At 41.6% G+C, this 15,641-nt stretch overlaps 1 protein-coding gene across 1 annotated transcript in view; it reads left to right on the top strand.

The window, feature by feature from the left end:
- The window catches only part of LOC137340890 (uncharacterized), a 191,980-nt gene that overhangs the window by 52,282 nt on the left and 124,057 nt on the right, over positions 1 to 15,641 (top strand). Inside the window, exons 52-55 of the mRNA XM_068003693.1 lie at positions 1,260 to 1,459; positions 5,223 to 5,311; positions 7,728 to 7,861; positions 14,392 to 14,516. Of these exons, the coding sequence (XP_067859794.1) occupies positions 1,260 to 1,459; positions 5,223 to 5,311; positions 7,728 to 7,861; positions 14,392 to 14,516 (548 nt within the window). The remainder of the gene's footprint in view (positions 1 to 1,259; positions 1,460 to 5,222; positions 5,312 to 7,727; positions 7,862 to 14,391; positions 14,517 to 15,641) is intronic.

Genomic DNA, 15,641 nt, shown 5'->3' with positions numbered 1-15,641 from the left:
TCAGATATCATAGTACAGTGAGCACAATATCAAATAATAACATACTCTGCACTTGGAAAGTGTATTGTTCGGGAGAGAAAACCAAATCTGGAACCTTAATGGTAGCATGTATCCAAGCTCCCTAGCACAGGCAACATCATTTGAGCTTTCTCCTGCACTTAAGAACATCTAAAAGAATTACATATGCATACTGTAATTTATAAGGTCAGATAGATCTTCTGATTACATTTGGAGGATACAGATTTCATATCCCTCAAAGACAAGTCTGACTTCCAGGTCTTACTTTGTTTTAATATTGTTTCTTTTTTCAATATGCAACAATCTGAGAACAATAGCCATCCAAAATATTACAGCCCGGATATTATAAAATAATCAACTGGAGGGTAGAAGATACATTAAACGATTGGTAATTGTGAGTCATTGAGTAGGGCAGGAATAAGGGGTCAAGCAATCACTGACATATACATAGCTGAATGTGGTGTGTTTGACTTGGTAATGTGTTACTATTGGACGATAAGGTTGAGAGCATTCATCTGAAGGGTAAATCCTCTAGGTAACAAAACAGAACAACAGCAGTAGTCCAGAAATGGGCCATGTCCCAGAGAATTTGGGAAGAGCATGACTTTCTCTGACTGGGCTGCTCCCACAGTATGTATATCCATGCTGCAGAGAACAGGTTTATTCTGCGGGAAAGACCACCTGTGCATGGCGGGAAGCAGTAGGTGTTTTAAAAAATCCCATGGATGGATCGTGGGACCTCACTAGGAGCCTATCAAGGTGCATATTACCGTATGAAATAGGTTACATTGAGTTACATTGAGTCTATAGCACAGAAACAGGCCATTTGGCCCAACTGGTCTATGCAGGCGTTTATGCTCCACACGAGCCTCCTCCCTCCGTACTTAATCTACCACTATCAGTATACCCTTCTATTTCTTTGTTATTCTTGTGCTTATCTAGCTTCCCCTTAAATGCATCATTCACCACCACTTTTGTACCTTGTGACTTGATTGGTTATAATCCATGGAACTTACATACCCCACAAGTCCTCTTCCACAATCTTGGAGAACTCTTGTAGGTCATTTGTACAGATATATTGAGTGAGAGTCAGCCTCCTGTTAGGTGTTTGCTAAAGACAAATTAAAGTTAAAAGATCAATATTTGCTTGGAACAAACACCAAACATGGTAAGCTCAGGGCCATAACTTTAGTAATTTTATATATCTAAAATAATAAACCTATTTCCTTTGTATTTTTCAGGATAACCTGACAGACGCTAACCGAGCTGCTATCATACAGGGTCTGTGGCCTCAGTTTACCAATAGCCTCTCTGGACTGAATGACACAGAACAGGATGAATGGCTTAATGTCAGACTAAGTCCCTATCTGTCTTTTATCACCGCTGACCTCCTGGCTTCCAACAACACCATTAGAGTCCAGTGCCTTCCTTATAGGAAAATGTAAATATAGTCACATCCATTAATAATCTATTCTTACGTTCACAAATTCCAACATCATTCCGTGTTAATTGTTCAGCAATATCAGTTTGCTCATTACAGTGTCATCAAAGTTACAATCAAATGAGTTGCACAGAGCTAAGTGATTGCTTTTAATTCATTGTACTTCAAAGTAAATCTGAGCAATACTGGGCTCATATAATGGATTTGCATAGCTATGTGTGACATACTTCATTCAGTGTCTAGGAACTGGAATATATATGTCACCCATAAGAATCCAAACGACTATCATTATTGGCCTGATTAGTAAAATCACTTCCTATTCTCTCCCATTGCAATGAGCTATCGATTTAGGGAAACCCTAAAGTCCATACTCCTGATCCAAGAACAATATTGTTCATGTTTTCAATACTGGGCATACTGGCCAAATCTATTGCCCAATTTATCTAAACAGTCATAGAGTGAACTAATCTTACATAGGAATTGCTAGATGAAGAAAGACCACGGTCCATCTAGTTTGCCTTCCACCATCCTGGTAGTCGCGTGAAACGATATTGGGAGTTGTTGACTAATCAGAGAAATCAATCTCTATTAATTAGTCTACAACAAACCCATAAATAACATCTTTCAGATGTGATTTTTAAAATACCCAATTTTGTCACTTCTGAGTAAAAAATGCAAGTTGAGTGTTGCCGAAATTTGGTTATATGCTGATTGATCGGTTGTCAGGCGCTGTTTTTTTTCACACATGGTGAACCTGAAATTCCTGGGCTTGGTTGGGGGGGCGGGGAGATGAATTAATGGGGCAGTTGGGGCATGTGGACTGGAATATGGGGCAAGACCCAGTTCTGCCAGATCTCCATCCCTTTTTTTGTTTGATGTCAAATGACACTGGAAAAAAGGGACCATCACTTCTTCCATCTGCGGCCCCTTCGTGCAAAGTCACCAGAAAGGGCAAGAATAGTGGGATGACGTTATCCGCTGGAAATCTTGCTGGTCTGGCTCAGTTGCCCCCAAACACTAAGCTTGCCTACATGATGCAAGCATACCAGCATGCCAAGATCAGGTCCTGGTGGAACAAATAACCTCCCAGAAATGTTAGGGAACCAAGGGTCGAGTGAGATGGAGGAACTGAAGGAAACCAGTATTAGTAAAAAAAAATAGTGCTAGGGAAATTAATGGGGCTTAAGGCTGACAAATCCCCAGGGCCTGATAATCTACATCCCAGAGTACTAAAGGAAGTGGCCCTGGAAATAGTGGATGCATTGGTGATCATCTTTCAAAATTCTATAGACTCTGGAACAGTTCCTATAGATTGGAGGGTGGAAAATGTGACCCCATTATTTAAAAAAGGAGGGAGAGAAAAAACAGGGAATTACAGACCAGTTAGCCTAACATCAGTAGTGGGGAAAATGCTAGAGTCTATTATAAAAGACGTGATAACAGAACACTTAGAGGGCATTAACGGGATTGGACAAAGTCAGCATGGGTTTATGAAAGGGAAATCATGCTTAACAAATCTACTGGAGATTTTTGAGGATGTAACTAGTAGAATAGATGGGGGAGAACCAGTGGATGTGGTGTATTTGGATTTTCAGAAGGCTTTTTATAAGGTCCCACACAAGAGGTTAGTGTGCAAAATTAAAGCACATGGGATTGGAGGGAATATACTGGCATGGATTGAGAATTGGTTGACAGACAGGAAACAGAGAGTAGGAATAAACGGGTCTTTTTCCGGGTGGCAGGCAGTGACTAGTGGGGTACCGCAGGGATCAGTGCTTGGGCCCCAGCTATTCACAATATATATCAATGATTTGGCTGAGGGAACTAAATGTAACATTTCCAAGTTTGCAGATGACACAAAGCTGGGGTGGAATGTGAGCTGTGAGGAGGATGCAAAGAGGCTCGAATGTGATTTAGACAAGTTGGGTGAGTGGGCAAGAACATGGCAGATGCAGTATAACGTGGATAAATGTGAGGTTATCCACTTTGGTTGTAAGAACAGAAAGGCAGATTATTATCTGAATGGTGATAGATTGGGAAAAGGGGAGGTGCAACGAGACCTGGGTGTCCTTGTACACCAGTCGCTGAAAGCGAGCATTCAGGTGCAGCAAGCAGTTAGGAAGGCGAATGATATGTTGGCCTTCATTGCAAGAGGATTTGAGTACAGGAGCGGGGATGTCTTGCTGCAGTTATACAGGGCCTTGGTGAGACCACATCTGGAGTATTGTGTGCAGTTTTGGTCTCATTATCTGAGGAAGGATGTCCTTGCCATGGAGGGAGTGCAATGAAGGTTTACCAGACTGATTCCTGGGATGGCAGGACTGACGTATGAGGAGAGATTGGGTCGACTAGGCCTATATTCACTAGAGTTTAGAAGAATGAGAGGCCATCTCATCGAAACATTTAAAATTCTAACAATCTAGACAGACTAGATGCAGGGAGGATGTTCCCGATGGCTGGGGAATCCAGAACCAGGGGTCACAGTCTCAGGATACATGGTATGCCATTTAGAACCGAGATGAGGAGAAATTTCTTCACTCAGAGGGTGGTGAACCTGTGGAATTCTCTACCACAGAAGGCAGTGGAGGCCAAGTCATTAGATGTATTCAAGAAGGAGATAGATATATTTCTTAATGCTAAAGGGATCAAGGGATATGGGGAAAAAACGGGAACAGGTTACTGAGTTAGACGATCAGCCATGATCATTTTGAATGCGGAGCAGGCCCGAAGGGCCGAATGGCCTACTCTTGCTCCTATTTTCTATGTTTCTATGAGTCCACAATTCAAATGCTGGTTTCCCAACAACAGTTGATCACATATTGGGAAAGGTGCAGTTTTGAATTATTGGCCATTTTTCACATTTCTGGGTATCTTCGGTCAACACGGCTAGCCTCCTTAACGTTGCAGAAGGTGCCGCACTGACATTCCTCCCCTCCCGTACCAATAAAGCAGGTGTCCGAGTAGCACCAAAAATAAGGTGGGTGCCCACCCCTCATATGCAAATACCCTGACCCCGGAATTTCAGAGAGAGTCTGGGATATAGCAGATTGGCAGTCAGATGTCCCAGTCCTTCACACTTCTGGCAGCAGACCGGGTCCCCAGGAATTGCTAGTCCCATATCAGAAGAAATCCTGATCCATCTATTATCCTGATGCAAGTATAACATTCCCTGGTGGACTAATTCTGTGCTTTTGAAGTGCATGTCGACTACTGAGCTCTAGTTAACTGTAGTTACTAACTTAAAAGAAGGAAACAGCTGTAACAGTCCCTGCCATCATTGTCTGCATTGCGATTTCAGGGATGTGAAGGAAATGACTGGGAAATGTAAAACAAGTGTTTTTTCTCAATTGAATTGAAAGGAAAGCCTGCAAAAGAATACTGCCAGTAAAACGGATTATCCTTTGAGAGTGTGTATGCATAAACTTAGAAGGGAATTTAGAGCTCAAAGTGTGGGAATCTTGTCTGGATCATCATTATTACAATTATGCAGCCCCTTAGGAGTATGTGTTTATCTAATTAAAATACTAATCCAGAAAAAATAATAATCTGTAATAAATGTATCTGAAATCTTCTTATGGACATGCGTGTGAAAGTTAGAGTGTAAAAGGTAGAAATACAGTGGAATGTGCAGTTGAATTGATTCGAGCAAGTTATTCTTTTCCGATTATGTTACAGTGATCATTTCAATTATAGTGCTTGAACTTAAAAATTAATTGTAACAACTCAAATGATCAAATGTTAAAATGTTAAATTTTACATTTAGTGTGAAAACGCTGAGTGCTCGTTACAGTGACTTTAGTTCAGAGAAACAGAAGGAAATCTACAATGGCATCAAAGCTTATCTACAACAAGGTAATGTGACACTTGTTTTATCGTATTCTGTATGTGTAATAAAAATAGTGTAATAGGAACACATTCATCAGTACGAAGTGTATTTATCAAATGTTACCAATCCGGAGTAATTTCTGGGGTTGCGTGCAGAGAGACTTAGTTTTATGTTGCAAGGCTCAAACAGAGTGAGATTTTTGTGTAACTGCCAGTTCAGATACAAAGCAATTACAAATTAATACTTACAGCAACTCTCCCTGTAAATCAGCAATTAGTGTTTAGGTGAAGTCAAATCTAGATTTTAAAGCCTATAGAAAGCAGAAGGATGGAGACACTGGAAAGTAAGGAGTTCCACAGTTTTCAGGTCCTGAGGAAATGATGAGTTTGAATAGACTGCAATGAATCTTGATTTCAATATAAGGGAGTAGGAATCGTAGGATAGTGTTTTTATAATTCAAAAGGAATAAGAGTGGAAAATTCAAAGCAGTACTGATCACTGTACAATTGATAAAATTGATAACAAAGATTGCAGTGGAAAAAGAGGGGATACCTATCATAAGAGCATAAGAAATAGAAGCAGGAGGAGGCCATATGGGCCCTCGAACTTTCTCCACCATTCAATAAGATCATAGCTGATCTTCTACCTCAACTCCACTTTCTCGCCCTATCACCATATCCCTTGATTCTCTTAGTGTCCAAAAATCTATCTATGTCAGTCTTGAATATACTCAACTACTGAGCATCCACAGCCCTCTGGGGTAGAGAATTCCTAAGATTCGCAACCGTCTTGAGTGAAGAAATTTTTCCTCATCTCGGTCCTAAATGGCCGACCCCTTATCCTGAGACTATGACTCCTACTTCTAGATTCTCCAGCCAGAGGAAACAGCCTTTCAGCATCAACCCTGTCAAGCCCTCTAAGGGTTTCAGAGAGATCACCTCTCATTCTTCTAAACTCCAGAGAATGTAGGCCTTTCTACTCAGTCTCTCCTCATAGGACAACCCTCTCATCCCAAGAATCAATCTAGTGAACCTTTGTTGCACCATAATCAGCATTACATTTTATTTTAATTCTGTCTAGGAATGTGAGTGAGCTACACAGATATAGGAGCAGTGTTCAAGACTTGCATAGACTAGGGTTTTGCAGATAGTTAAGGGTTGTTGAGGGAAAATAAATGTTTGGCACTAAAGAGGAAATCAGTGGATCAAAATCAATGCTGTGCAATGTTAGTATGAACATGTTAACACATTCATATGAAATTCCTCCATCTGCTGTTTTGCAAAGTTGGCAATATTGCATAGCGCAATTTCAAACCATTAGCCTTTTGGAGGGAACTTTAGCAACAAGAGACGTGGGAGTTCCACTTGAGAAGAGTTGGGAAAACCGAAGCTATTGTCTTTGGTCCCCGCCGCAAACTCCGTTCCTCTCCCTGGCCACTGTCTGATGCTGAACCAGACCATTCGCAACCTTGGCGTTCTATTTGACCCTGAGATGAGCTTCTGACTAGATACCCACTCCATCACCCAAGACCGCCTACTTCCACCTCCTTAACATCATCCGTCTCTGCCCCTACCCCAGCTCATCTGCTGCTGAAACCCTCCTCCATGCCTTTGTTACATCCAGACTGGACAATTCCAATGCTCTCCTGGCTGGCCTCCCATCTTCCATCCTCCATAAACTTGAGTTCATCCAAAACTCTGCTGCTCGTATCCTAACTCGCACCAAGTCCCGTTCTCCCATCATCCCTGTGCTCGCTGACCTACATTGGCTCCCGGTCTGGCATAGCCTCAGTTTTAAAATTCTCATCCTTGTTTTCAAATCTCTCCATGGCCTCTCCCCTCCCTGTCTCTGTAACCTTTTCCAGCCCTACAACCCTCCGAGACCTCTGAGCTCCTCAAATTCTTGCCTCTTGCGCATCCCCGATTTTAATCAATCCACCATTGGGGGCCGTGCCTTCAGCTGCCTAGGCCCTAAGCTCTGGAATTCCTTCCCTTATCTTCACCTCTCTACCGCTTTCTCCTCCTTTAAGACACTCCTCAAAACCTACCTCTTTGTCCAAGTTTTTGATCACCTGTCCTAATACCTCCTTATGTGGCTCGATGGCAAATTTTGTTTGATAATCGCTCCTGTGAAGCGCTTTGGGATGTTCTCGTGCGTTAAAGGCGCTATATAAATGCAAATTGTTGTTGTTGAGTTCAGAGGAGACAGTGAGGCTAAGAATATCAACAAATAAAGAAGGACTAGGAGTTGAGCCAGAGGTGGCAGCTGCTCGTTAGACTTGTGAGAAACAGGAAGGAATTGTGCCTGAAGAATTGAAAGAAGCAAGATTTTATTATTCTATTGAAGGGTTTTAATTTAGACTGAATTGAATTTTAATTTCTAAAGATGTATTTATCCTTTCTCTATTCATCTTTCTAACATTTTGTTCACCTTGTATAACAGGTCCCAAACCAAAATGCTACAATGTAAAAGATCCAGCCTTGAACTCCACTGCTTGGTTTGCTCAATATCTGGGACTCTTTATGAGTAACGTGACAGTAGCTGATCTTCGGTCTTTCGTCAACAATGAATCAATTGTATGTAGCTTTCGGTTTACTCAAATATATAGCACAGAAATAGATAACATTCTAGGAAGAACAGACCTCTTCTCAATGGCCAAGTTATGTGAAGGTGCCACTGTGAACTAATCTGTGGGGAGTGGAACGGCAACTGATTTAATAGTTTAACATCAAAGGGGTTGAAGTTGTGCTGTGTGTTAATGTATTCATGTGAAATTCTATTCTGCAAAGCTGTTAACCCAGTTCAAATAAACAGGTTGAAATCTTCATTAAAATAGGGGGTAAAGATTTGTTTGTTACACAGTGTAGTTCTGACCCATAAGTTCCTAAATTTTGAAATAGATGTGCACAGAAAGATTTATTTGACAACTGATCACTAAAATTGTAAGTTCAGTCAACATGGAAGTAAAAGCTCCTTGGGCCATTCTTCCTTGGCTTAGCACCTAATATGCACCCAGTTCTGGGACTTTAGGCAGAGGAAATTGGAACAGAGACCCTTCTGCTGGGTCTCCATCCTCTTCGCACTTGACACACATTTCCAGAGAAATTCTTAACAATGATCAGGATGCTCCCACCTAAAGTAGGTGGAGGCATTTAAATTAATTGTAAATGATGCAGAGCGACATTATAATGCCTCCCATGTCATAGTCATTAGGACTAAGAAGAGATTCGCCCAGAGAAATTGGCCAATAGAGATTGCCTTGAACCCCTTCATATCGGAAGATCAGAGAAAGGGCTGCCAACAATCTTTTCAGATCTCCAGAATTTTTTTAATGAGGCTGCAAGGAGGCTGGACGTCAATTGGTGGTACCACCAAATTCATGCCTTTAACATTTGAATGTATTCATATTTTTTCTTCCAATACAAGTGAAGGAATGTTGGGGAGATTTCCGAAAACAGCAGCCAGTAGGCCTTGCAGTCAGTGGTCATTACCAGTGCTGCAGGAGAAGCCTGCAGCCATAGCTGGATTTCTGTCACTGATTCTGGGCTCAGGCCCTTGCCAGGGAGCAGGCCTGCACTGACAGCAATTCTGAGCCATGCTAATGATCTGAATCTGGGAATACAGACAGGTTCAGGTCACTTCAAACAGAGGACACTTTGGGTCCACTGTGTCTGATTCGTGCCTGGCAGAGGAGGAAAGAAACACTGGGGCTACTGTGTATATCTACAGCTTAAGTTACAAAGCCTGTTATTGACTTGTCAGATCTTTAGATCTGTGTCAGTTTTTTAAAGCTTTTGGTCAGCTTTTGCTAGTTTTCTAGTTTGGCCTGTTCGGAGAAGGCAGTGTCTCACTGCTTGGGATTTAATACCATGTGGATTGTAACTCCAGTGTGTTATTAATCCAGGTTCAAAAATCACTCAGAGGGAATTCCTGAACACTTTTTAACTCGCTTGCTGTTGATTTAAATGTTTGCACAGTGTGAACACTTCTGCCTGCACGTTCTCTAAACCTTTCAATTTAACTTCTGGGAATGGAGCTCTGTGCATACGTGTAAGCAAACATATGTAGGGCTCTCTGCTTGTCATGACAATTGCAGTTCCAGACTGGCAGTGTAAATAGGATACTGCCTGGCTGGAATTGATGGGATGATTTGATAGAGATGTTTAAAATTATGAAGGAATGGGACAGGGTTTTGAATTTTTTTTGTAATAAAAAAAGAAAGACTTGCATTTATACAGCGCTTTTCACGACCTCAGGACATCCCAAAGCGCTTTACAGTCAATGAAGTATTTTTTGAAGTATAGTCACTGTTGTAATGTAGGAAACATTACTGAATATTACTGAATGACAGAGCAGGTGTATCATAACAGACTGTTCCCAGTGGGTGAGCGGTCTAGAATGAGGGGACATAGATATAAGATTAAGTGTAAGAGATTTAGGACAGAGAGCAGGAGCATTTTCTTTTAACACAGTGCATTCCACAGCCTCACAACCCTATCACTTTGTGACTGAAGCAGAGGTCGACATGTAAGAATAAAGTAAATAAACAGCTGAAGGAAAGGAGGATAAGTGGATATTGTAACAAGGCAGGCACATGGAATTAGAATTACTGCTTGTGTAGAGGATAAACACTAACATTGGCTGGTTGGGCTGAATGACCTGTTTCACATTTGTAATTTTTATGTACTTGTATGATGGCTGTTGCGACTGAGTATAAATGCAACATTATTCTCTTCATATTAGTGCTAAAGATTATCAATTGTTAAATTTTAATTTTGATATATGTAGAACCAGGAACCTTTTTGTGGTTTAAAAAAAAATCCATCATTTTGGAGGGGGAGGGCGAACAGCCAGCTGTCGTGGTGCACATAGGCACCAACGATATAGGTAAAAAAGGGGATGAGGTCCTAAAAGCAGAATATAGGGAGTTAGGAGGTAAATTAAAAAATAGGACCTCAAAGGTAGTAATCTCAGGATTGCTGCCAGTGCCACGTGCTAGTCAGAGTAGAAATAGGAGGATATTTCAAATGAATACGTGGCTAGAGGAATGGTGCAAGGGGGAGGGATTCAAATTCCTGGGACACTGGAAACGGTTCTGGGGGAGGTGGGACCAGTACAAACCGGACGGTCTGCACCTGGGCAGGGCCGGGACCGCTGTCCTAGGAGGAGTGTTTGCTAGTGCTGTTGGGGAGGGTTTAAACTAAAGTGGCAGGGGGTTGGGAACCTGAGCAGGGAGAGAGAGGAAAGCGTAACAGGAAGGGACAGAAGGTATGGAGTAATAGGTAAAGTGTTAAAAAAGGAAAAAGCAGGAACTAAGCGTCACAAAACAGATTTGAAAGTTCTTTATCTGAATGCACGTAGCATTCGTAATAAAATGGACGAGTGAACGGCACAAATAACTACGTATGGGTATGATCTTGTGGCCATTACAGAAACATGGCTGCAGGGTGACAACGACTGGGAATTAAATATGCCAGGGTATTTAACAATCAGGAAGGACAGGCAGGAAGGAAGGGGAGGTGGGGTGGCTATGTTAATAAAGGAAGGAATCACTGTAATACAGAGAAATGATATTGGGACAAAGCATCAAGATAATGAAACAGTTTGGGTGGAGATAAGGAATGATAAGGGAAAAAAAACATTAGTGGGCGTAGTATATAGGCCTCCTAATAGTTGCAACTCTGCTGGAAGAAGTATTAATCAGGAGATAGTCGGGGCATGTAATAAGGGAACAGCCATAATTATGGGGGATTTTAATTATCATATTAACTGGACAAATCAAATTGGGCAGAGCAGCCTTGAGGACGAGTTCATTGAGTGCATCAGGGATGGATTTCTTGAGCAGTATGTAACTGATCCTACAAGGGGGCAGGCAACCTTGGACCTGGTCCTGTGTAATGAGTCAGGATTAATTAATAATGTCCTAGTTAAGGATCCCCTTGGAACGAGCGACCACAACATGGTTGAATTCCATATCCAATTAGAGGGTGAGAAGGTTGATTCTCAAACAAGCGTACTGAGCTTGAATAAAGGAGACTATGATGGTATGAGAGCGGAATTGATTAAAGTGGACTGGGAAAATAGATTAAAGGGTAAGACGGTACATGAGCAGTGGTGTTCATTTAGGGAGTTATTTTACAACTTTCAAAATAAATATATTCCACTGAGGAAAAAAGGGTGTAAAAGAAATGACAGCCACCCGTGGCTAAGTAAAGAAATCAAGGATAGTATCCGACTAAAAACAAGGACATATAAGGTAGCCAAACTTAGTGGGAGGATAGAAGATTGGGAATTCTTCAAAAGACAGCAAAAAGTAACTAAAGGATTGATTAAGAAAGGGAAGTTAGATTATGAAAAGAAATTAGCAAAAAATATAAAAACAGATAGCAAGAGTTTCTATTGTAAACAATTTTACAACACCAAGTTATAGTCCAGCAATTTTATTTTAAATTCACAAGCTTTCGGAGATTTTCTCCTTCCTCAGGCAAATGTTTCAGGATCTCCTTGAAGCCTACGCATTTATACATATTGAACAATACATGGTGTTTACAGACTGCCCCTGCAACTGCCCGTTGCCAAGGCAATCACCGTGTTCAGACAGAGAGGTGTCATCTGCAGAACCCCCGAATACACATTCAACAAAAAAACAAACAGGGAAAAAAAAACAGAGAAAAAAAAACAGAGAGAGGCAGAAACATCCGGCAGAGAGAGGCAGAAACACCAGCGAACAAATGTTATCTGTTTTTAATATAATGGGTCATTTGCTGGCTCTCTCTGCCTTCCGGATGTTTCTGCCTCTCTCTGTGTTTTTTTTTCTCTGTTTTTTTTTTCCCTGTTTGTTTTTTTGTTGAATGTGTATTCGGGGGTTCTGCAGATGTCACCTCTCTGTCTGAACACGGTGATTGCCTTGGCAACGGGCAGTTGCAGGGGCAGTCTGTAAACACCATGTATTGTTCAATATGTATAAATGCGTAGGCTTCAAGGAGATCCTGAAACATTTGCCTGAGGAAGGAGAAAATCTCCGAAAGCTTGTGAATTTAAAATAAAATTGCTGGACTATAACTTGGTGTTGTAAAATTGTTTACAATTGTCAACCCCAGTCCATCACCGGCATCTCCACATCAAGAGTTTCTATAGTTATATAAAAAGAAAAAGGGTGGCTAAGGCAAACATAGGTCCCTTAGAGGATGAGACCGGGAAATTAATGGTGGGAAACATGGAGATGGCAAAAATGCTGAACAAATATTTTGTTTCAGTCTTTACAGTAGAGGACACTAAGAATATCCCAACACTGGACAAACAGGGGACTCTCGGGGGGGAGGAGCTAAATACGATTAAAATCACTCAAGAGATGGTACTCAGTAAAATAATGGGACTCAAGGCGGATAAATCCCCTGGACCTGATGGCTTCCATCCTAGGGTCTTGAGGGAAGTGGCAGTAGGGATTGTGGATGCTTTGGTGATAGTTTTCCAAAATTCCCTGGACTCAGGAGAGGTCCCGGCAGATTGGAAAACTGCTAATGTAACACCGTTATTTAAAAAGGGTAGTAGGCAGAAGGCTGGAAATTATAGGCCAGTTAGCCTAACATCTGTGGTGGGTAAAATTTTGGAGTCTATTATTAAGGAGACAGTAACGGAACATTTAGATAAGCATAATTTAATAGGACAAAGTCAGCATGGCTTTATGAAGGGGAAGTCATGTCTGACAAATTTGCTTGAGTTCTTCGAGGATATAACGTATAGGGTGGATAAAGGGGAACCAGTGGACGTAGTGTATTTAGACTTCCAGAAGGCATTCGACAAGGTGGCACATAAAAGATTATTACTTAAGATAAAAAATCACGGGATTGGGGGTAATATTCTGGCATGGGTGGAGGATTGGTTATCAAACAGGAAGCAGAGAGTTGGGATAAATGGTTCATTTTCGGACTGGCAACCAGTAACCAGTGGTGTTCCACAGGGGTCGGTGCTGGGTCCCCAACTCTTTACAATCTATATTAACGATTTGGAGGAGGGGACCGAGTGCAACATATCAAAATTTGAAGATGATACAAAGATGGGAGGGAAAGTAGAGAGTGAGGAGGACATAAAAAACCTGCAAGGGGATATAGACAGGCTGGGTGAGTGGGCGGAGATTTGGCAGATGCAATATAATATTGGAAAATGTGAGGTTATGCACTTTGGCAGGAAAAATCAGAGAGCAAGTTATTTTCTTAATGGCGAGAGACTGGAAAGTACTGCAGTACAAAGGGATCTGGGGGTCCTAGTGCAAGAAAATCAAAAAGTTGGTATGCAGGTGCAGCAGGTGATCAAGAAAGCCAACGGAATGTTGGCTTTTATTGCTAGGGGGATAGAATATAAAAACAAGGAGGTATTGCTGCAGTTATATAAGGTATTGGTGAGACCGCACCTGGAATACTGCATACAGTTTTGGTCTCCATACTTAAGAAAAGACATACTTGCTCTCGAGGCAGTACAAAGAAGGTTCACTCGGTTAATCCCGGGGATGAGGGGGCGGACATATGAGGAGAGGTTGAGTAGATTGGGACTCTACTCATTGGAGTTCAGAAGAATGAGAGGCGATCTTATTGAAACATATAAGATTGTGAAGGGTCTTGATCGGGTGGATGCGGTAAGGATGTTCCCAAAGATGGGTGAAACTAGAACTAGGGGGCATAATCTTAGAATAAGGGGCTGCTCTTTCAAAACTGAGATGAGGAGAAACTTCTTCACTCAGAGGGTGGTAGGTCTGTGGAATTTGCTGCCCCAGGAAGCTGTGGAAGCTACATCATTAGATAAATTTAAAACAGAAATAGACAGTTTCCTAGAAGTAAAGGGAATTAGGGGTTATGGGGAGCGGGCAGGAAATTGGACATGAAGCTGAGTTCGGATCGGTCAATGCCCTGTGGGTGGCGGAGAGGGCCCAGGGGCTATGTGGCCGGGTCCTGCTCCGACTTCTTGTGTTCTTTAGATTTGTGGTTGGGATCAGATCAGCCATGATCTTATTGAATGGCGGAGCAGGCTCGAGGGGCCGATTGGCCTACTCCTGCTCCAATTTCTTATGTTCTTATGTTATTTCTAATTTCTGTCAATCTGGTTTGTGCAGCTTCAAGACTTTACAGCAAACCCTGAAAACCAGGCACTCCTAGAGAATTTGTCGTTACCCACTGAAGTCTCAAAGCTCTATGTCAATTTCCTGTTTAATAACAATACAAATATTAATATCGCACGGTATGTATTTAATGGTTGACATTTTTGCAGTCAAAAAGAATTGAATATAGTTTGAAAATATGCACCTTTTCCACATTTCTTCAAAAAATTTAAAAATATTCAGCTTCTGCTAGTAGAAACTTATAAAACTTTATCAACAAAATCTTTTGCCTGATTATTTAATAGCATGGCAGCCCCCACTTTCCTGCATGATACAACTACATAGTTGGTGGAGGTTTGTAAAGCAGTCACTAATCACTCTTATTACATGTTTTAAACTAATTACATTTAAAGTACATGCTTAGCTGCATCCTGTAGAGTGCATAGCACAGCCTCTATGCACAGAGGCCTTTGCAACTTTTATAATATAATGCTATGTTACAGCATCACCTGATTTATCTCATTGAAACATACAAGATTCTGAGGGGGCTAGACAGGGTAGATGCTGAGAGGCTGTTTCCCCTGGCTGGAGAATCTAGAACTAGGGGGCATAGTCTCAGGATAAGGGGTCAGCCATTTAAGACTGAGATGAATAAGAATATCTTCACTCAGAGGGTTGTGAATCTTTGGAATTCTCTGCCCCAGAGGGCTGTGGATGCTGAGTCGTTGAATATGTTCAAGGCTGAGATAGATAGATTTTTGGACTCTCGGGGAATCAAGGGATACGAGGATCGGGCGGGAAAGTGGATTTGAGGTTGAAGATCAGCCGTGATCTTATTGAATGGCGGAGCAGACTCGAGGGGCCGTATGGCCTACTCCTGCTCCTATTTCTTATAGGGAGGGAGCATCATAAAGCTGTTTTTTGTTGGACATGATGGGGTTACTGTAGGGAAATCGCAACAGTTGGCAAGGTTATTCATAGTGCAGTCTGTATTTCCAGCTAATGTTTGCATTGCAGCATGTCTGGGCTACTTAATGCCATATATTATAAGCTGCATTGCAGACCACGGTCTTGAAGTTCCATTGCCTTTGTATTATTAAGGGAAATTGATATCAAATGTGCAGTGTTACCTTCTGTAGCCTATTCTCACCATTATAAATGTTTAATCTGTTAATCATCATCTATGTAGCTAGGGTCTAGCCCGTGTAAATAGCTTTTTAAAAGGGCATTTTAGTTTTAGGGCTTATACCTGGATTGATAGAAGC

This window comes from Heptranchias perlo, chromosome 22 (assembly GCF_035084215.1).
Source record: "Heptranchias perlo isolate sHepPer1 chromosome 22, sHepPer1.hap1, whole genome shotgun sequence".
NCBI lineage: Eukaryota > Metazoa > Chordata > Chondrichthyes > Hexanchiformes > Hexanchidae > Heptranchias > Heptranchias perlo.
The sequence above is the reverse complement of the archived record's forward strand: the minus strand, read 5'-3'. Positions and strand labels throughout refer to the sequence as shown.